Raw genomic sequence first — 23,522 nt, forward strand, 5'->3', positions numbered from 1 at the left:
TATTTTTGACGCGACCGTACCCATTTTGACACGTTTTCCCTGAAGTGAAGCAAATTTTTGTGGTCACATCAAAAATAGGCACAGTTACATCTTTCTTTGGCGCGACTGCGCCTGTTTTTGATGCAACCACGACTATTTTTGATACTACGGTGCCTATTGTTTATGAGACTGTGCCTATTTTTGACGCAAAGTGCCCATTTTTGTGGTTGTATCAAATATAGGTATGGTCACGTCTTTCTTTGCCGCGACTGCGTCTGTTTTTGATGCAACCACGAATATTTTTGATGCTACAACGCCTATTTTTTATGAGTCTGCACCTATTTTTGACGCGACCGTACCCATATTGACATATTTTCGCTGAAGTGAAGCAAATTTTTGCGGTCACATCAAAAATAGGCACGGTTACATCTTTCTTTGGCGCGACTGCGTCTGTTTTTAACGTGACCGCGACTATTTTTTACACGACTGCGCCTAATTTTTTACGCGACCGCATCTATTTTTTACGTGACTACACCCATTTTGACACAACTTTTTGTTGTCACGTCAAAAATAGGCATGGTCGCGGCAAATAAAGACACAACTGCGCCAACTGCAATCTATTTTTGGCCTAATCTGCCTATTTTTGTCGCAACTGTGCCCATTTTGACGCAACCTTTTTTGACACGTGTTTTCCCTGAAGTTTCGCAAAACAATTCGCCAATGGCGAAAGGCGGAAATTCACTGCGAATCCATGCCCGGCGAAAGAATTCGCTCATCACTATTAGTCACAGTGAGGCCCCTACTAATTGGCTCAAGAAATGCCAAACTTTTAGGCTCGTTAGAAGTAAAATTCTAGCTTTTTTTTCCCAACGACCTATACGAAGAGGTTCTACAGCTGGGCTGTAATGTGTATGAGGATAGCCGGCCTATTCTCCTCATTGTGATGCCACGTACCTGTACTCATTGCATAGCTAGGCCTGCCTTTGTTAATCGCAGCTTGGACACACAAAGCTTACAGATTGACTTCTTTTCCATGTAAAGTGAAATATTTATCATTCTGTTGTACAAAAAAAAAAAAAATTTGAAATAAAACCAAGGATCTCAGTGTGGAAAGAGTTAATAAGATAATGCAATAAAAATGTAAGTTTTTAAAAACTGTTGTGTGTTTTTATGGCTCTGATGTTGTGGTTCTGTGTAACTGAAACTAGTAACTTTTTGTCACATAGTAAATTGCAAAACAATCGGGACAAAATCATATTTTTGGCCAAAAAAATATGAATTCTGAAAAAAACACGACCTTTCATACATGCCCCCCATAGGGTTTGGCTGTATATGGGAAGCAATTTTTTTGCACAGTTCAGCAACAACAGAGACAGTATTTACAATGCCCGCCTTAAGGTCATTTATAAACAAATTGAAAAGCAGTGGACTCGGGGCAGACCATGACAGAAACACTGGTTACTTTCTCTATCCAAGGGAAATAGAAGCAGTTTGAAACTTCTGCCTTCTCCCTGTTTCCATCATGCAATTTATCTGCCTTGGATACCTAGGGTCCTACACCTCCTACTTCTTTTTTCACTTACTGTTTGTAAGTGTATGTTAATACAGGGATCCTCAAACTACGGCCCGCGGGCTGGATCCGGATCGAGCCCCCGCTGCTCCTCACCACTGGCTGAGGAGAGAGAGAACTCAGTGGGGAGTGGGATGGGGGAGCTGAGAGGGAGGACGGACAGTGCTGGCAGAGAGAGGACTCAGCGTTGAGTGGGAGGGGGGAGCTGGAAGAGGTAGGACTCAGCAGGCAGAGGGAGGACTCAGAGGGCAGTGGGAGGGTGGATGGATGGATCGCGGGGGGGGGGGCTCGAAAAAAAATACAGGAGTGGGCCATACTTTGACTGGGGGGGGTGGTCTGGCCCCTTACTTAAGAAGTTTGAGGTCCCCTGTGATAATAGATAACTTGGGATTTGTTTTCTATTCCTCAGCAACGCTCTTTTGATTGGAAATGTTTATTAGCTTTGAACATTGACTAAAATTCAGGCTGAGGCAGTATGAACAGACTACCATAACATTTAACCTTAAACATAACTACGAACAATAGAGTCACGAGGCCCAACTGGGTTTTTCTAAAGGGAAACTTGCGGTACTCTGCCGTAATTGAATATTATAGGTAAGACAAATACAAAAGATATATCTGTGAAGGGGGAAGAAGTGAAGAAGACCTGCTTGTAGTCATTTTTTAGCTTGGGGAAAATGTCTAGATCCTCCTCCCAAAAGCTCAGTGTGAAGGTAATTTCAGGTGGGATGTTGGGTGAACACGTCAAGCCTAAATATTCTTGGAACTAGATGTTTTCTTCTATCTTTTACCTTGTTATGAGCAAAGGTAGATGTGACCTAACTGTTGGATCTCAAAGGGGGACTTGACATGAAAGAGTCTGAAAACCGCTTCCCTAAGAGCTATACTTGACCGTCAATTATTTTTCCAATTACCTATGGACTATAATCTGAAGGAACCCAGTCTACATCTCAATTATATATACCCTTAGGTGTCTCTTGTAAGAAAAACAGCTGATCGTCTCAATGCAGTGCCTTGGGCCATATGGGAAGGTCACTCAGGTTCTCGATGAAGCCAACTGAGTAGATGTCCATCACAATTCAGATTCTTATAGGTGGTAGTGTTTCTATGTACGTAGGTATTTATTTATACAGCACTGCTATATCATACCAGTGACCCACCCTGGCCACTCCATATGTATGTCAAACCTCTACCCATGATCCACTAGAACTCCCATTTGCCTGTTTCATGACCTCCAAATTGTGCTTTTTGATTTTGTGCCCCTTCACTGCTACTGCACTGATACATTATATAGCTTTAATAAGGGGCTGGATGGATTCTTAGCAAGTGATGGAATACAGGGTTATGGGAGATAGCTCTCAGTACAAGTGAGGGAATACAGGGGTATGGGGGATAGCTCTCAGTACAAGTGAGGGAATACAGGGGTAGGGGGGATAGCTCTCAGTACAAGTGAGGGAATACAGGGGTAGGGGGGATAGCTCTCAGTACAAGTGAGGGAATACAGGGGTAGGGGAGATAGCTCTCAGTACAAGTGAGGGAATACAGGGGTAGGGGAGATAGCTCTCAGTACAAGTGAGGGAATACAGGGGTATGGGAGATAGCTCTCAGTACAAGTGAGGGAATACAGGGGGAGGGGAGATAGCTCTCAGTACAAGTGAGGGAATACAGGGGTAGGGGAGATAGCTCTCAGTACAAGTGAGGGAATACAGGGGTAGGGGAGATAGCTCTCAGTACAAGTGAGGGAATACAGGGGTAGGGGGGATAGCTCTCAGTACAAGTGAGGGAATACAGGGGTATGGGAGATAGCTCTCAGTACAAGTGAGGGAATACAGGGGTATGGGGGATAGCTCTCAGTACAAGTGAGGGAATACAGGGGTATGGGAGATAGCTCTCAGTACAAGTGAGGGAATACAGGGGTAGGGGGGATAGCTCTCAGTACAAGTGAGGGAATACAGGGGTATGGGAGATAGCTCTCAGTACAAGTGAGGGAATACAGGGGTAGGGGGGATAGCTCTCAGTACAAGTGAGGGAATACAGGGGTATGGGGGATAGCTCTCAGTACAAGTGAGGGAATACAGGGGTAGGGGGGATAGCTCTCAGTACAAGTGAGGGAATACAGGGGTAGGGGGGATAGCTCTCAGTACAAGTGAGGGAATACAGGGGTATGGGGGATAGCTCTCAGTACAAGTGAGGGAATACAGGGGTATGGGGGATAGCTCTCAGTACAAGTGAGGGAATACAGGGGTAGGGGAGATAGCTCTCAGTACAAGTGAGGGAATACAGGGGTAGGGGAGATAGCTCTTAGTACAAGTTGCCCCAGGGACTGGTCCGATTGCCATCTTGGGGTCAGTATAGAATATTTTCCCCTCTGAGGCAAATTAGAGAGGCTTCAGATGGGGTTTTTTCCTTCCTCTGGATCAACTAGCGGTTAGGCAGCTTATATATAGGCATTATGGTTGAACGTGATGGACGTATGTCTTTTTTCAACCTAACTTACTATGTTACTATGTTACTGCAGTACCCCCCCCCCATTTGTTGTCCCCAAAATAATATGCCTCGTACATTCCCCCCGAGCCTGTAATTGTGCTTTCTCATTGATACCAAATCAGTCGAAGTGTTAAACATACAAAAATACAGTTTATTCATATTTGTACAGAGGAATAAAGAGTGAGCCCAACCGCCCATCACCCTGTACAGGAACCCCCCCACGTTACACATATATCTACACATACAGAGACCAGCAAGCTGAAATACTTGTGTGTAAAGAACACATTTTTTGTACTTTTTATTGTGCTAAAGATTTACCACCTTTTTCCCAATAAAATGAAACACAAACGTAAGGAGCCAGATGCCGTACTTATATATACACAGTGCCGCACAAGAGCATTCACACCCTCGGCCAAGTCTCTCAATTTATTAGTGGATCGGAAAACTTTCGCATGGTACTAAATCTTGTTAATTAAAGAAAAATGACACGTATTAGTGATAGATTAAAGGGGATAAAGGATAAGTAAATCTTAAAAAAAACTACGTAAAAGTGCTTAGTGTTCTGATGATGCTGAGCAACATCAGAACCCTTCTCTGTTTTCCTTCTGAAGGGATCTCTTTCTGTCTGTTCAGTTACATGAACTGACCAACAGGTGGCGCTGTTAAACAATTTTATTACATTGGCAGTTAATAAAAACTTCAATAGGTCTGAAGCCGAAACAAACAAATAATGAATGTAAATGTGCAAAAGTGCTTAGAAAAGCACCCTAAACAATTTTTTTCATTACTTGTAATTTTACTTATCCTTTAAAGTGGTCATTTGGAGCAGTGGCGGATAACCCCTTGGTTGTCAGGGGCCCATTCTCATGCAAGATGAGACAGCACAACTTCAAAATACGGGTGAAGCAGGGCATCAGCTGAATTCAACAGGACTTTCTATCTGGTTGCTAGGGGGGGTGTACCCTGGTAACCAGTCAACATCTCCCAACAACTCCCCAAATCCTAGTAGATTCAAGTTGTATTTTAGCAGTACAAGGGACAACCCAATCTAAAGCAGTTAGGCAACCTCTGGCATTCCATATGTTACAGAGCTACAGCTCCCAGCATGCCTTAAGGGGTTCCGCTGATAGAGGAATTCTGGGGATTGTAGTTTGAGAATGGGGATGTGCACTCATGACTCCCCGGCATGGGGTTCAAGCTGAACTACAGCAATACAAATGGTTAAAGTGCCTACACAGAAGTCCAGTGACTTAGGGCTTCATCAAATATCATTCCAAGAGACTGAATATCCATTGGGCAGCACACAGGGGGCTTATTCCCCAAAGCACTTTCAAGGTTCTTCAGCTTCATGCAGAAGTAAATCTGAGTTTTTGGAGTTTTAGGAATTGAGCTCTTTGTCCAACCTGGTGGGAACGAGAGGGAGAATGAGACTCAGGCAGTGGAAGGAACAACTTTCTTGATAGGAGAGATCTCACTTACTCTCTGATGCAGTCTGGGATGTGAATTTGCTCCAACGACACCTCCAGGGACAGGTCCTCGATGCTGCTCATGAACTTCACCTTCTTCCAAAACTTTGAGCTGCAATAAAAAGGATTTATATATATATTATAAATAAATGAGAGGAAAGGAGCAATATAATGGCCTGGAATATCCCACCTCAACCCCACTGTATTCCCTAAAATCTCAATAGACTCAACTTTCATTGTGGGTTCTCCATCACTGATCTACACAAAATAGTCCAAAGTGGGTGGGCATCTACAGTTTTAAAATAAAATAATAATAATAAAGTGCAAAGTTTTAGAATGTGTAAGCATCCACAGCCTGCACCATTGTTCCTAGAAGATCCCAGAGGAACATATTAAAGAGCATCATGGAGACCAAGATAAAGTTCTAGAGAAGAACCAACCAGGAGTGGGTTACAAAATAATATCCCACCGTTATAGCCATTATTGATTAAATGGAAAGCATATGGTACAGCGGTGACTTTGCCTAGAAAAGGCTGACTGCCCACCAAATCTCAGTGACCGGAGAAGTTGGCCAACAGTACTCATCACCCTGAGAACATCATTCCCCACTGTGAAGCCTGGTGGTGGCACAAATATGATGTAAGGAGGATTCTCATCAATGGGACTGGGGAACCAATTGGGACTGAGGGCAAGATAAGGGGAGCCAAATAACAGGGCAAATTTATAGGAGACCTGAGATTGGAGTAGAGGTTCCAGCTGAACCAAAGTGCCACCCGTAGCTTTATTTAGCAGCAGCAGACGGGTAAGGCCTATATATAAACAATGGAGTGGTTACCTTATAAATGGGCGAGTGATTGCCAGCAGGGCTTTGACGTACCACGTGGGGTGCAGAATTAATACAGATTTCAGGTTTTTCTTTAACCTAAGGCAAAAAAGAAAACACCACATTGCATATCATGAATGGAAAGAAATACAGATAATGAGGTTCAGTGTTGAAAAGTGCAAACTTCCGCAGTTTGGTAGAAGTAATATAAATGCAAGTTGTACACTAACTGGCAGTGTGTTGGGATCATTAAAGGGGTTGATAAGTTTTAGTATTATGTAGACAGTGATATACTGGGACAGTTTGCAGTTAGTCTTTATTTTTTGTTTTCTATGGGTTTTTCAGTTATCTAACTAGTTGTTCAGCAGCTCTCCAGTAAGGGATAAGAGATTAGAAAAAATATTGTAAAGGGAGAGTACTGAATAGGAAGAGAAGTAATCAAAAGTAACAATAACCATAACATTGTAGCCTCACAGAGTAAGAGTTTTTGCCTGCTGGATAGATAGGTCAGTGTGGGTCTGTATGTGAGTGGATAGGTCAGTGTGGGTCTGTATGTGAGTGGATAGGTCAGTGTGGGTCTGTATGTGAGTGGATAGGTCAGTATGGGTCTGTATGTGAGTGGATAGATAGGTCAGTGTGGGTATGTATGTGAGTGGATAGGTCAGTGTGGGTCTGTATGTGAGTGGATAGGTCAGTGTGGTCTGTATGTGAGTGGATAGATAGGTCAGTGTGGGTATGTATGTGAGTGGATAGGTCAGTGTGGTCTGTATGTGAGTGGATAGGTCAGTGTGGGTCTGTATGTGAGTGGATAGGTCAGTGTGGGTCTGTATGTGAGTGGATAGGTCAGTATGGGTCTGTATGTGAGTGGATAGGTCAGTATGGGTCTGTATGTGAGTGGATAGATAGGTCAGTGTGGGTATGTATGTGAGTGGATAGGTCAGTGTGGTCTGTATGTGAGTGGATAGGTCAGTGTGGGTCTGTATGTGAGTGGATAGGTCAGTGTGGGTCTGTATGTGAGTGGATAGGTCAGTATGGGTCTGTATGTGAGTGTATAGATAGGTCAGTATGGGTCTGTATGTGAGTGGATAGGTCAGTGTGGGTCTGTATGTGAGTGGATAGGTCAGTATGGGTCTGTATGTGAGTGTATAGATAGGTCAGTATGGGTCTGTATGTGAGTGGATAGGTCAGTGTGGGTCTGTATGTGAGTGGATAGGTCAGTATGGGTCTGTATGTGAGTGTATAGATAGGTCAGTATGGGTCTGTATGTGAGTGGATAGATAGGTCAGTATGGGTCTGTATGTGAGTGGATAGATAGGTCAGTATGGGTCTGTATGTGAGTGGATAGATAGGTCAGTGTGGGTGTGTATGTGAGGGGATAGATAGGTCAGTATGGGTCTGTATGTGAGTGGATAGGTCAGTATGGGTCTGTATGTGAGTGGATAGGTCAGTATGGGTCTGTATGTGAGTGGATAGATAGGTCAGTATGGGTCTGTATGTGAGTGGATAGATAGGTCAGTGTGGGTCTGTATGTGAGTGGATAGGTCAGTGTGGGTCTGTATGTGAGGGTATAGATAGGTCAGTATGGGTCTGTATGTGAGTGGATAGATAGGTCAGTATGGGTCTGTATGTGAGTGGATAGATAGGTCAGTGTGGGTCTGTATGTGAGTGGATAGGTCAGTATGGGTCTGTATGTGAGTGGATAGATAGGTCAGTGTGGGTCTGTATGTGAGTGGAAAGGTCAGTGTGGGTCTGTATGTGAGTGGAAAGGTCAGTGTGGGTCTGTATGTGAGTGTATAGATACACTTGGAAGGGTTGAACTTGATGGACTTTGGTCTTTTTTCAACATAAATATGTTACTATGTAACTATAAGTAAAGGTTAACTAAGTTCCCCATAGTTTGTATTGCTGCTGCTGCTGCCTGCACTGGGACATTGTCCAGTAATAACATATTAAAGGGAAAATAACTACAATATTCCTTACAATTTTTATTCCCACATAAAAGGTGAGAGTTGAATTTACCGTCTGCCCGTAGCCTGGTAACAGCGCTTGATCCAGCTGATTGGGGGGATTTTGCAGCGGGGGGTAGCGCCATTGAGATACACCAACATGTAGTCATCGGCCACCATTAGATCCAACGTCCCTATGATATACCTACGCACAGAAGAGAGAATAATGGACACTGAGGGCAACTGTGGAACTACAACCCACAGAAATCCTTAGTGGTCGAAGAGGCCTGATGGGAGTTGTAGTTTTATAATAGCTGCCAGGCCATGGGTTGGGTCTGGGATTTACCTGAATAGGTTGTTCAGCACATACTGATAATCAGGGATGGAATCCTGGGGTAAATAACAGGATGCAAATACGATAACAGCATTCAAGCCTTCACCATAGTAACCTGCAAGTACAGAGAGATGTCACACAGAATAGGGATTCCTCTGTACTAAGCACAATTCAGCAGGAACAGCCCCCTTAGTTTGCTCATAGCCTGTACAGAGAGATACCATAAAACTATGGCACATAGGGATTCCCCTGTACTAAGCACAATTCAGCAGGAACAGCCCCCTAAGTTTGCTCATAGCCTGTACAGAGAGATACCATAAAACCATGGCACATAGGGATTACCCTGTACTAAGCACAATTCAGCAGGAACAGCCCCCTAAGTTTGCTCATAGTCTGTACAGAGAGATACCATAAAACTATGGCAGCATAGGGATTCCCCTGTACTAAGCACAATTCAGCAGGAACAGCCCCCTTAGTTTACTCATAGCCTGTACAGAGAGATACCATAAAACTATGCCACATAGGGATTCCCCTGTACTAAGCACAATTCAGCAGGAACAGCCCCCTAAGTTTGCTCATAGCCTGTACAGAGAGATACCATAAAACTATGGCACATAGGGATTCCCCTGTACTAAGCACAATTCAGCAGGAACAGCCCCCTAAGTTTGCTCATAGCCTGTACAGAGAGATACCATAAAACTATGGCACATAGGGATTCCCCTGTACTAAGCACAATTCAGCAGGAACAGCCCCCTAAGTTTGCTCATAGCCTGTACAGAGAGATACCATAAAACTATGGCACATAGGGATTCCCCTGTACTAAGCACAATTCAGCAGGAACAGCCCCCTAAGTTTGCTCATAGCCTGTACAGAGAGATACCATAAAACTATGGCACATAGGGATTCCCCTGTACTAAGCACAATTCAGCAGGAACAGCCCCCTAAGTTTGCTCAAAGCCTGTACAGAGAGATACCATAAAACTATGGCACATAGGGATTCCCCTGTACTAAGCACAATTCAGCAGGAGCAGCCCCCTAAGTTTGCTCATAGTCTGTACAGAGAGATACCATAAAACTATGGCACATAGGGATTCCCCTGTACTAAGCACAATTCAGCAGGAACAGCCCCCTAAGTTTGCTCATAGCCTGTACAGAGAGATACCATAAAACTATGGCACATAGGGATTCCCCTGTACTAAGCACAATTCAGCAGGAACAGCCCCCTAAGTTTGCTCATAGCCTGTACAGAGAGATACCATAAAACTATGGCACATAGGGATTCCCCTGTACTAAGCACAATTCAGCGAGTTATCAATGTGTAATATAACCTATATAGAGATATATATTTATCTTTACCTCCATGGGAGATCACTTGCTTATATGGCTCAATAGCAGTCATGTCAACTTTGTGTTCCCCCATCAGAAATATCCGCCACTTTCTGCCATCTTGGTCTTCCATGTCAGTCACGCGGCTCTCCGAGCAGGCAGAACTTTCCATCCCTTTGGCCTTGGGCAGGTCATCTAATGGGGAGTAAAGCAGCACACTAAACTAACACTAATTATATAGTGAATAAAATACCCCTTGGGCCTCGTGCTTTTATATGGGGCTAGCCTTGTTATTCATTTCCCAGGGTGCCACAGCCATGTGACCTGTGCTCTGATAAACGTCAGTCACACTTTACTGCTGCGCTGCAAGTTGAAGTGATATCCACTTTTTGTTCAGCAGCTCTGCTGTTTGGAGTTTCAGCATCTATCTGGTTGCTAGGGCCCAAATTACCTTAGTGACCAGGGAGCAGTTTGAATGAGAGGATAGTAAATTTATAAGTTATAAAAAGTAACAATAAAAATAGAACTGGAGCCTCACAGAGAAATAGTTATTTGGCTGCCGGGGTCAGTGACCCCCCACTAGAAAGCTGGAAAGAGTTAGAAGAAAAAGGCAAATAGATCAAAAACTATAAGAAATAAATAATGAAGACCAATTGAAAAGTTGCAGTAAGTTCTCTATTCTGCCACTAGGTGGCACATGCAGTGAAACACATGGAAGAACTTTCTGCTGAAGTCCTTGGAAGATGGCATTGCAGTAAATGTAAATAAATGCAGCCCTCTTAGCATTCTTTTCTCTCCCCTCTAGATAGCAACCGTTTCTTGGAGCAGTCTCTCTCCATAGACTTCCTAATGTCACAATCTGGCAAGAAGGCATCTGTACACACAAGAGAGACTTTACATAGCCTGTACAGAGAGATACCATTAAACTATGGCAGCATAGGGATTCCCCTGTACTAAGCACAATTCAGCAGGAACAGCCCCCTAAGTTTGCTCATAGCCTGTACAGAGATATACCATAAAACTATGGCAGCATAGGGATTCCCCTGTACTAAGCACAATTCAGCAGGAACAGCCCCCTAAGTTTGCTCATAGCCTGTACAGAGATATACCATAAAACTATGGCACATAGGGATTCCCCTGTACTAAGCACAATTCAGCAGGAACAGCCCCCTAAGTTTGCTCATAGCCTGTACAGAGAGATGCCATAAAACTATGGCACATAGGGATTCCCCTGTACTAAGCACAATTCAGCAGGAACAGCCCCCTAAGTTTGCTCATAGCCTGTACAGAGAGATACTATAAAATTATGGCACATAGGGATTCCCCTGTACTAAGCACAATTCAGCAGGAACAGCCTCCCTAAGGCCTCCTGCTTTGGAGGAAGGTTCTGCACCAGTTGTCTCTCTCTGTACGGTACTTACCATCCCACTCAAATTCAGGGCAGTCTAACAATTCACTGCTGTTTGGAGTTTCCAAGTCATCAATATCAAAATCTAAGTCTTCTGTGGATTGTTCTGCCTGTTCACTCGAGGCAATTGACTCCCCACTATTCTCCAGATTAAAGTTGATAGATGGGGCAGATAGACGCTTTTTTAGGTGACGATTCCCACATAATTCTATGGTGTTTGGGGTACTGGCTGTGTGTCATAAATACGGAAAAGAAATGTGCTTTAAGACTTAGGTTAGCATTCTGTCACAGTGGCACAGATCCTATCTGATCCCCCCCATTGTAAGCAGCAGTCCTGCCCTGCTTTATGGCTGAGATTCTAGCTATCTGTATAACAGAGCATTCTGTCACAGTGGCACAGATCCTATCTGATCCCCCCCATTCTAAGCAGCAGTCCTGCCCTGCTTTATGGCTGAGATTCTAGCTATCTGTATAACAGAGCATTCTGTCACAGTGGCACAGATCCTATCTGATCCCCCCATTGTAAGCAGCAGTCCTGCCCTGCTTTATGGCTGAGATTCTAGCTATCTGTATAACAGAGTATTCTGTCACAGTGGCACAGATCCTATCTGATCCCCCCCATTGTAAGCAGCAGTCCTGCCCTGCTTTATGGCTGAGATTCTAGCTATCTGTATAACAGAGCATTCTGTCACAGTGACACAGATCCTATCCCCCCCCCCCCCATTGTAAGCAGCAGTCCTGCCCTGCTTTATGGCTGAGATTCTAGCTATCTGTATAACAGAGCATTCTGTCACAGTGGCACAGATCCTATCTGATCCCCCCCATTGTAAGCAGCAGTCCTGCCCTGCTTTATGGCTGAGATTCTAGCTATCTGTATAACAGAGCATTCTGTCACAGTGGCACAGATCCTATCTGATCCCCCCATTCTAAGCAGCAGTCCTGCCCTGCTTTACGGAAAAGAAATGTGCTTTAAGACTTAGGTTAGCATTCTGTCACAGTGGCACAGATCCTATCTGATCCCCCCCATTGTAAGCAGCAGTCCTGCCCTGCTTTATGGCTGAGATTCTAGCTATCTGTATAACAGAGCATTCTGTCACAGTGGCACAGATCCTATCTGATCCCCCCCATTGTAAGCAGCAGTCCTGCCCTGCTTTATGGCTGAGATTCTAGCTATCTGTATAACAGAGCATTCTGTCACAGTGGCACAGATCCTATCTGATCCCCCCATTCTAAGCAGCAGTCCTGCCCTGCTTTACGGAAAAGAAATGTGCTTTAAGACTTAGGTTAGCATTCTGTCACAGTGGCACAGATCCTATCTGATCCCCCCCATTCTAAGCAGCAGTCCTGCCCTGCTTTATGGCTGAGATTCTAGCTATCTGTATAACAGAGCATTCTGTCACAGTGGCACAGATCCTATCTGATCCCCCCATTGTAAGCAGCAGTCCTGCCCTGCTTTATGGCTGAGATTCTAGCTATCTGTATAACAGAACATTCTGTCACAGTGGCACAGATCCTATCTGATCCCCCCATTGTAAGCAGCAGTCCTGTCCTGCTTTATGGCTGAGATTCTAGCTATCTGTATAACAGAGCATTCTGTCACAGTGGCACAGATCCTATCTGATCCCCCCCATTGTAAGCAGCAGTCCTGCCCTGCTTTATGGCTGAGATTCTAGCTATCTGTATAACAGAGCATTCTGTCACAGTGGCACAGATCCTATCTGATCCCCCCCATTGTAGTCAGCAGTCCTGCCCTGCTTTATGGCTGAGATTCTAGCTATCTGTATAACAGAGCATTCTGTCACAGTGGCACAGATCCTATCTGATCCCCCCATTGTAAGCAGCAGTCCTGCCCTGCTTTATGGCTGAGATTCTAGCTATCTGTATAACAGAGCATTCTGTCACAGTGGCACAGATCCTATCTGATCCCCCCATTGTAAGCAGCAGTCCTGCCCTGCTTTATGGCTGAGAGTCTAGCTATCTGTATAACAGAGCATTCTGTCACAGTGGCACAGATCCTATCTGATCCCCCCCATTGTAAGCAGCAGTCCTGCCCTGCTTTATGGCTGAGATTCTAGCTATCTGTATAACAGAGCATTCTGTCACAGTGGCACAGATCCTATCTGATCCCCCCATTGTAAGCAGCAGTCCTGTCCTGCTTTATGGCTGAGATTCTAGCTATCTGTATAACAGAACATTCTGTCACAGTGGCACAGATCCTATCTGATCCCCCCATTGTAAGCAGCAGTCCTGCCCTGCTTTATGGCTGAGATTCTAGCTATCTGTATAACAGAGCATTCTGTCACAGTGGCACAGATCCTATCTGATCCCCCCATTGTAAGCAGCAGTCCTGCCCTGCTTTAGCTATCTGTATAACAGGATCTGTTCCACTGTGACAGAATGCTCTGTTATACAGATAGCTAGAATCTCAGCCATAAAGCAGGGCAGGACTGCTGCTTACAATGGGGGGGGGGGGGGGGGTCAGATAGATTTTAGCTATCTGTATAACAGAGCATTCTGTCAGACTGGGCAGGGCTCCAGGTAAAACAGTGGGTCTCTTATCTTACCTGACTGGCTGTATTCACTGGATTCAAGTTCCTCCTCTGTAACTGCCTCTGGAAGAGGCCTGAAACAATAGTATATTGTAAATATAACTGAATATTTGTACGACAAGAAGGAACACAATAAACATGTATATATAAAACAATATGTAATCATTTTGGGTACTAATTTAAGATTTTGTTTTAGTAGAATGTTTGTAACATCACCCAGGGCGGGTCACACACCCGTCTTTGTGCCTTTTTCTCCCCTCTCCTAATCTTATCCCCATACCCTATCCCACCTCTAATTCTGTATCCTCTCCTTCCCGCCGCTACCCACATGTCTTCACCCTACTCCCCCCCAACAGCTTGGAGATCTCAGTGGTGTAAGTACCAAGGGTGTGGGGTTCTATTGCACCCAGGCCCACACCCCCTTGGGGCTCGCAGAATGTGTGCACACACCTTGGAAACAGATTGGGGCGCACTGGGAGCACATCTTGCATCTGGGCCAACTCAGCAGTTGTTAGGCCACTGGCCCTTTCCCATTCTCCTCCATGTATCCACATCTGCGCCTACACTTGCTCCTTCTTACATCTGTGCCCTCTCCTGTCTGCGTCTACCCACATCTGTGCCTTTGCCTTCTGCCCCCAAACTCTTCCCTCACACTGTCCTTGCCTTCGTCTCCCTGCCCCCCCATCACTGTGCTCTTTTCCTTGTTTCTGCCCTTATCTCTGTGCCTTCTTACCCTCATCCTTCCATTTGAGCCCTTGCCCTGTTCTTTCTGCACCTCCCCACATACCTCTCCCCCCCATCCCCAATTCTAATCACATCTGTGCCATCTCCCTTCCAGGTTTTACCCACATCTGCACTCTTTCCTCCCTGCAACCACTCCTGTGCCCTCTTTCTCTCCTTTTCTTATCTGTGCCCCCTCCATCTTCCCCTCATACCTATATGTCTGTGCCCTCTCCATCTTCCCCTCATACCTATATATCTGTGCCTCTCCATCTTCCCCTCATACCTTTATATCTGTGCCCCTCCATCTTCCCCTCATACCTATATATCTGTGCCCCTCCATCTTCCCCTCATACCTATATATCTGTGCCCCTCCATCTGCCCCTCATACCTATATATCTGTGCCCCTCCATCTTCCCCTCATACCTATATATCTGTGCCCTCTCTCTCTTCCCCTCATACCTATATATCTGTGCCCCTCCATCTTCCCCTCATACCTATATATCTGTGCCCTCTCCATCTTCCCCTCATACCTATATATCTGTGCCCTCTCCATCTTCCCCTCATACCTATATATCTGTGCCCTCTCATCTTCTTCCTGCTTCTCTCCCAGTGTGCCTTCTTCCCAACATTTTCTGTGCCCCCTTCTCTCCTTTCTACATCTCTGTGCCCCATTGCTTTCCTCACACTTGTTCCCATCGGGCCAGGACTGGCAATTTGTGGATTTTGGGGGGGCTCCTGTTAGATGCCATAGGCAGTCACTATTCATTGAGCCTGTGATGGGCTGTTTGGGCTGCAGAAATGCCAGGGCCAATTTTGATTCCCAGTCAGACCCAGTCCCCACAGAACCTTTGATCATTGCTAGTTAGGAATGAATGTAAATATGAGGTAATTAAGGCACCCTGAGCACAGTAACCACTGACAGTTACTGAACATTTATATATACATGTTGTGAATGGGAACACTAGGGGCCCAACAAAGAATATAAATATATATTACCTATTTTTTTGGGCCCCCTATCTATATATTTATATTTCTTCTATGTAGTTTAGGATGTAGGTAGGTGTGCATCTGAAACCTGGCCCGGAGATTCTGTAACAGCAGTGAATGGGGCAGGTTTTGCTAAGTTGGCAGCGGGTATGAATGAAGCAATAATAACAAAGGGAGGGGAATCTGGTTGAACCAGCTGTCACACTGAATCAGTTCCACTTCAAAGCAATTATCCAGATTTTGGGAAAAGGATTGAAAAAGGTGATTGAAGAGAAGCCTGAGAAAAGCCATCAGGGAGGTGATACTGTGGCAGCTCAATGGTGGAACAGAATCCAACTCAAAGGGAGAAAGTTCTCTTAGTCTGTGTCTATTGTGAGGATCACACCTATATTATGTAAGCTTAGATAGGATATCTGGATATGGCACATGGTGTAAATACCTCTTGTATACATTTGGTTCTGTGTGTGGAGTCACTTGTACAAATTAGCTGATGGGAACAATTTGCAGCTGGTTCCCACAGTCTCCCTTTAATCTATATACCCCTAAACAAGTAGTTTATATGAGGGGTTCCCCATATCTAGGTGGGTTTTTTCCTCACTGATTCAGTGATACCATGTGACACACACACAGAATGATGGGTAAGTGGGAGGGGCCTGTAACAAGTAGTTTATATGAGGGGTTCCCCATATCTAGGTGAGTTTTTTCCTCACTGATTCAGTGATACCATGTGACACACACACAGAATGATGGGTAAGTGGGAGGGGCCTGTAACAAGTAGTTTATATGAGGCGTTCCCCATATCTAGGTGGGTTTTTTCCTCACTGATTCAGTGATACCATGTGACACACACACAGAATGATGGGTAAGTGGGAGGGGCCTGTAACAAGTAGTTTATATGAGGGGTTCCCCATATCTAGGTGGGTTTTGCCCTCACTGATTCAGTGATACCATGTGACACACACAGAATGATGGGTAAGTGGGAGGGGCCTGTAACAAGTAGTTTATATGAGGGGTTCCCCATATCTAGGTGGGTTTTGCCCTCACTGATTCAGTGATACCATGTGACACACACAGAATGATGGGTAAGTGGGAGGGGCCTGTAACAAGTAGTTTATATGAGGGTTCCCCATATCTAGGTGGGTGTTGCCCTCACTGATTCAGTGATACCATGTGACACACACAGAATGATGGGTAAGTGGGAGGGGCCTGTAACAAGCCGTTTATATGAGGTTTGTTTTGCCCTCACTATATGGGTTACTATATGTTATTTGGCACAGATATCGCCACATACTTCCATATGATCCTGGATATAAAGTGGGGATTGTGCCATTACAGTAAAGGGATGAGATTTATGTAGCTGCACTGTGCATTTCCCAGAATCCCCCTCAGGATTGCCAACATTCCTACACACCATTATCACTATGGAATATGTTTGTAAAAATCTTCATTAAATCCCAAGTCATACATTTCCATTTCCATTGAATGAGCAGTGGCCAGAATAGGATAGCGACTAGGATTATGCATTACCCAGAATTCTCCTTAGGACTGCCTCCATTTTATACCAGTCTTCCCTTACCTTGGAGAATATTTACCACATGCTAAGCCTTATGTTTCCATTACTCCCCCCATATATACAGTGACGGCTGGCCAGAATGGTATAATGCTGAATATTATGAAGTGACATTGGCCCTTACCCAGAATTCTCCTCAGGAGTGCCACCATTTGCCACACCATACACAACAAAGTCACTTCTAACCTGGGACAACCTTTACTACATGCCAAACCATGTATATCCATTATCCTGAATGCTGACAATGTAAAGGTTACCCAGTATAGTATAGTCTTGTGCATTATGCAGTGCTATTGGCCCTTACCCAGAATTCTCTTCAGGAGTGCTGACATTTTGCCGCCCCATACACACAACAAAGTCACTTCTAACCTAAGACAACCTTTACTACATGCCAAACCATGTATATTTATAATCCTGAATGCTGACAATGTAAAGGTTACCCAGTATAGTACAGTCTTGCGCATTATGCAGTGACATTGGCCCTTACCCAGAATTCTCCTCAGGAGTGCTGCCATTTTGCCACCCCATACACACAACCAAGTCACTTCTAACCTGGGACAAACTTTACTACATGCCAAACCATGTATATTCATAATCCTGAATGCTGACAATGTAAAGGTTACCCAGTATAGTATAGTCTTACGTATTATGCAGTGACATTGGCCCTTACCCAGAATACTCCTCAGGAGTGCTGCCATTTTGCCACACCATATACAAGGCAGATAATGTTCTTACCTGGGGAAATCTTCATCTTGCCATTCTTCCTTCAGCTCCATGTCATCGATGCCTGTGGGGGCAGAGGCCTGGGGCCCATAGCATTTACTGGAACCACTGAATGGAAACAAAGGTATGGGTTCTGTTTTATGTTACCTTAGCCCAGGGATTTGGCATTCTGGTACACAGGGAACCTTCCCTTCACCCCCTCACTGGCCAACACATACATACAGGATATTTCATTTTGAAGGACAAGTAAAGCCCATATAAAACAATGGTACTACCATCTGAACTGGACTCATCCTCTCCCTTCATTTCCCACTCGATACCAAGGGAATGCCCAGTTCGGCCTGTTTACCTCTATGGCCTGTCTTTACTTATCACTCCCCTTTACAATCCAACACATATTTAATCCATAATCTGCAAGCCCATTTAGTTACTATATAGATGCATGCTGCAGACTGCAATGATTTCTGTGCAGCGATGCAAAATGCATCTTAAATAATGTTTAATTAGTCATTCAGCAAAGGGAATTTATAGTTGTCCTGCTTTATATTATTATATATTATTATTATAAGTGACACACTCTAGGAAATCAATATTATTTAGCATGGCGGATTTATATGGAAACTGGATTAACACATTACAAAATATCTGTCAAATCTGTTGGGAGCTGTAGTTCTGCAGTAATTGGCAACTCAATTATTATTATTATTAAAACATTTATGTATAAAGCGCCAACATATTCCGCAGTGCTTTAGAATAAGTGGGTTTTATACATTGGACATACAGAGTAACATACTAATTAATACTTAATGCATCATCCCTTTCAAAACACATTCTGCATGGCTAATTAGCTATTCATTTACAGACATGCTGCAGACCGTGGAGATTTCTGTGCAGCCATGCCTGAGCTTTTCATGCTTTGCTGACGTGACACAGGCAAGCAACACGGTAAGGATTAAAGTAAGCACACTGGGGTTACACTACAACTGGGAAAGGAGTACTTACAAACAAGGACAAATCAGCAGTGCAGAAAAGGAAGACGACTCAATACACCCTGTAACTCAAGCTATCTGGGAGTTGCTGACATAACCCATCCCAGGTAGCTGGGAACTAGGGCAGGGCGGTGGGTTTTAGGCACTCCCAAAGGTCTTCTTAGTAACCGTACAACCTCCCTGCATTTTATTTACCTATATTGATATCACAGAAACGTCACAGCTCCAGGTACTTGTGCCACCTTGTACTCAGCACTAATAGGACTTAGGGGCCATTCCATTCATACAGTAGATACGGGCCATGGCCAAAGCACCGCTGCAGGCTGCTTTCCCCTTACATGGATGGAGAGTGCTGTGTGCGACTCCTGAGGCCTAATTCCTTACAGGTGAAGCTGCCATACTGAGTCTCATAGTTAGAAGCAAGATCTGGGCTGGAATGGATTGGGAGGAATGGAATTGATAAATCCTGGAATAAGGACTAGTGATAGGTGTAGATCAGGGATGCACAAAAATGGAGTGAAAAAGATATATAGAGGAATGGCCAATGTTAAACTAAAGGAACACTGTCATGGGAAAACATGATTGTTACAAACCCCATCAGTTAATAGAGCTTCTCCAGCAGAATCCTGCATTGTAATCTGTTTTTTTTCCATGGGGCTAGCCATATTCTTCATTTCCCAGGGTGCCACAGCCATGTGATCTGTGCTCTGATAAACTTCAGTCACACTTTACTGCTGCGCTGCAAGTTGGAGTGATATCCCCCCTCCCCCCCAGCAGCCGATCAGCAGAACAATGGGAAGGGAGCAAGATAGCAGCTCCCAGTAGGTATCAGAATAGCACTCAATAGTAAGAAATCCAAGTCCGGCTTGGGACTCCTCCAGTTACATGGGAGTAGGAGAAACAATAGGTTAGCTGAAAGCAGTTCTAATGTGTAGCACTGGCTGAAAGCTCAGACTCAGGCACACTTTACTGCTGCGCTGCAAGTTGGAGTGATATCCCCCCCCCTCACCCCCAGCAGACGATCAGCAGAACAATGGGAAGGAAGCAAGATAGCAGCACCCAGTAGGTATCAGAATAGCACTCAATAGTAAAAAACCCAAGTCCGGCTTGGGACTCCTCCAGTTACATGGGAGTAGGAGAAACAATAGGTTAGCTGAAAGCAGTTCTAATGTGTAGCGCTGGCTCCTTCTGAAAGCTCAGACTCAGGCACACTTTACTGCTGCGCTGCAAGTTGGAGTGATATCCCCCCTCCCCCCCAGCAGCCGATCAGCAGAACAATGGGAAGGGAGCAAGATAGCAGCTCCCAGTAGGTATCAGAATAGCACTCAATAGTAAGCAATCCAAGTCCAACATTTGTTGGTTCAAGGATAAAATGTTAAATAGAGCAATAGTTGTTTGGCTACTGGGGTCAGCGACCCCATTTGAAAGCTGGAATTCAGAAAAAAAGGCAAATGAATAAAAAACTGTAAAAAACATTAAAAAAATGAAGACCTGTTGAAAAGTTGCTAAGAATAGGGCATTCTATAACATACTAAAAGTTAACCTGAAGCTGAACTATTCCATTAAGGATGTTATAGTGTCCTAAATGTAGCAACTTTTCAGTTGGTCATTTTTAAATGATAGTTTTTGTATTATTTGCCTTCCTCTTCTGCCTGTTTCTAGCTTTCTAGTGGAGGGTCACTGACCCCAGCAGCCAAAAAAAAGTTTGACAACTGTATTGTTGTTGCTACTTTCTATTAAGCCCCGCTCCTAGTCTTCTGCCAGTGTCTTGTTCAAATCACCGCCTGGTTACTGAGGTAAACTGTGCCATAGCAACCAGATAGCTGCTCAAATTCCGAACTGGAGAGCAGCAGAACAAAAAGCAAAATCATTCAAAAACCCAAGGCGGGCATTTCAGGGGAAATGTTTGCTCGTTTGGCGAGCTCACCAAAAGAGCGAATCTTACCGTGTATGGCCAGCTTTAGTTGAATAGTCTAGAACTTAGTAGAACTTCATATCTGCTGTGAGATTAAAGCTTACCCTCTGGCTTTTTATTAAAGATGGGCACATACACGGAGTAAGATGATTGGCTGAATATCTGTTAAGAGAGGGGACTGAGGCAATTCTCAAAAACAGAATTTGTACTCTGGTAGTAAGCAATACATATCAACCAATTAGAATTCTGCATTTATCGCTATTTCTGCAGATCTATCAGAGCTTATTGTTGATTGGTTTCTTTGGAGGAACAAAATGACACTTCCCTACTGGACCTTCAATTACTTTGAAATGGTGGTAGTGGGATCCAGTAGAAAATCCTTCAAGCCATGGCCTTTGTAGATTGTAAGCTCTTTTGGGCAGAGCTCTCTTCACCTCCTGTATCGGTTACTGATTGCTTTATATGTAACTCTGTATGCCCAATGTATGTAACCCACTTATTGTACAGCGCTGCGGAATATGTTGGCGCTTTATAAATAAATGTTAATAATAATAATGGCCACCCTTGGGCCTCTGTGAGAGTTCATCGGCTGACAGGAAGTGCACCTTCTTCCTGCTTCCTGTACCAACTGCTTGGCTGGCAGAAGCACTGTGCGTTGCCAAATCACACAGGGCCCATGAGTTAGCCAATAGGATCACGTGGGCATCTGATTAATCTCCCCAGTTGTGCAGCATATATAGGTGTATTGTGGCCTGTAGCAACCAACACCCCGGTGAGCTCAGGTGAAGTCACCAAGTTGCCCTCCAGGAAGGGAGAGGTGCTTCTTAGTGTTGTGACTCATATATATGGGCAGCTTCAATGGGTGGGTCACCTTTAATATAATAATAATATAATAAGTATAGAACGGCCAGCTCTAAGCAACTTTTCAGTTGGTCTTCATTATTTATTTTGTATAGTTTTTTAATTAATTGCCATCTGACTCTTTCCGGCTTTAAAATGGGGGTCACTGACCCCGGCAGCCAAAAAACTGTTTTAATTTAATTGTTATTGTTACTTTTTATGACTTATTCAGCCCCTCTCCTATTCCTATACCTTCATTCAAACCACTCCCTGGTTGTTAAGGTAATTTGGTCCCTAGCAACCAGATAACATTACAAACTGGAGAGCTGCTGAACAAAAATTAAAATCATTAAAAAAACCACAAATAATAAAAAGTGAAGACCAATTGCAAATTGCCGTTGAATATTACTCTCCACATCATACTAAGGGGTCCATTTACCAATGTTTTTTTGGGTTTTTTTTTAGAATTTTTAGCACAAAAAGTCACAAAGCAACCCCTTTCCTTGTGATACCCGCTGATCCTGCCAACTGCCCAGAACATGCCCCTTAAGCCAAAGGGTATTGAGTAACAAGTATTACTGTATTACCGTGATGGCTGAAATAGTAGTACTGCCCATCCCTGCTGGGTGTCAAAAGTCCTGGGATACTGTTAGGGGGGGGGGGTTGATTTACAAAGGTTAATTTAACCATTGCAGTTGCCCTTTGCAACCAACCAGATCATTGGTGGTAAACTGACTAAGATGATTGGTTGCTATGGGCAATTCCGCACCTCTGTCAGTAACCGAGCCCCTGGATATCCTCCCACCCCAGGACCAGAACATTGTTTTTACCCCCAAGGGGGAGGAGCTGAGTAGAATTGGCTAATCAGGTCTCTGATGGGCCATCGTATAGATTCCCTGAGGCGCTTGAGGCTTTTATTGGGCTTGTGTTTGCTGAGCAATTTACAGCAGGTCATAAAGAGAAAGTCATAAAGATATGGGAAGCTTTGGCTGCCTCCCAGGCCCAATCAGCCGATCAGATCTCCCCTTTAATAAGGCAATAATAATAATAATAATAATGCAAGGGTGCAAATTAGCTTCTGTGTTGTCCCGCCCCCAGTTAAAGGGATGAGCCCCCCCATTTAAAGTCACACACACCGACTTACCTGTCCTGCTGTAGTTTTTCATGCCCCTCGAGGTAGGTGCCCATCTTGTTGGTGGAAATGCCTTGGGTCCCACTGCAGAGCGAATGGGAGCTTCTCCCAGCCCGGCCTCATTACAGGCAGAGAGAGGAGCCGGCAGCGGGTACACACCTACTGCAAACTGGTTTTTCCACCTGGGAGACCAGTATTTTCCTTTCTAAATCAGCTGAGCCTCTCATTCATAGGCCTTAATGCTGGGTGCTTTAACTTGCTCCATAATGGCGCATTAACCCTCTGGCGGCCAGCTGGACTGAGGAACCTATGTCGCTGGCAATCAGTTGGTTAAAGGCACAGTCTAATCTGGGAAAGATCGTTCATTTTCTCTACTAACGTTACATTGATGTTCGGGGGGCCTTCAAAGGCACCCAAAGAAAAATTTCCATCCTGTTTGATCAGCAAAGCTTTTTCCCATATTGGTTGCCTCATCTCTCACCGTACTTGCACCATATATCTTATGCAACCTCGTCTCACACAATAATATTGATGTGTGTATGGCCACCTTTACATTTGTGTGCTCTGTGGGTTTTGCCCTTGTAGAATGCCTTAGCAGAGGCTTATGGCAGCTCCCATACCAGCAATGAAGGGGTTACAGAGGGGAGGAGCAGCCATACCAGCAATAAAGGGGTGCCAGAAGGAAGATGCAGCCATACCAGCAATGATGGGGTAGCAAAGGGGAGGAGCAGCCATACCAGCAATGAGAGGGTTAA

At 44.5% G+C, this 23,522-nt stretch overlaps 1 protein-coding gene across 6 annotated transcripts; it reads right to left on the reverse strand.

Annotated features, from left to right (window-relative positions):
• Nucleotides 1-4,166: 4,166 nt before the first annotated feature.
• bnipl (BCL2/adenovirus E1B 19kD interacting protein like) lies at nt 4,167-22,962 on the reverse strand. 6 transcript variants are annotated; one of them, XM_012969834.3, is made up of 10 exons: nt 22,780-22,958; nt 17,904-17,999; nt 13,904-13,962; nt 11,353-11,568; nt 9,962-10,126; nt 8,618-8,720; nt 8,345-8,476; nt 6,338-6,424; nt 5,516-5,614; nt 4,167-5,439 (listed from the first exon to the last, which is right to left on the reverse strand). In XM_012969834.3, the coding sequence occupies exons 1-10, from the start codon at nt 22,821-22,823 to the stop codon at nt 5,415-5,417; spliced, it is 1,026 nt and encodes a 341-aa protein (XP_012825288.1). In that variant the 5' UTR covers nt 22,824-22,958; the 3' UTR covers nt 4,167-5,414.
• Nucleotides 22,963-23,522: the final 560 nt, after the last annotated feature.

Source organism: Xenopus tropicalis, chromosome 8, assembly GCF_000004195.4.
Source record: "Xenopus tropicalis strain Nigerian chromosome 8, UCB_Xtro_10.0, whole genome shotgun sequence".
Lineage (NCBI taxonomy): Eukaryota > Metazoa > Chordata > Amphibia > Anura > Pipidae > Xenopus > Xenopus tropicalis.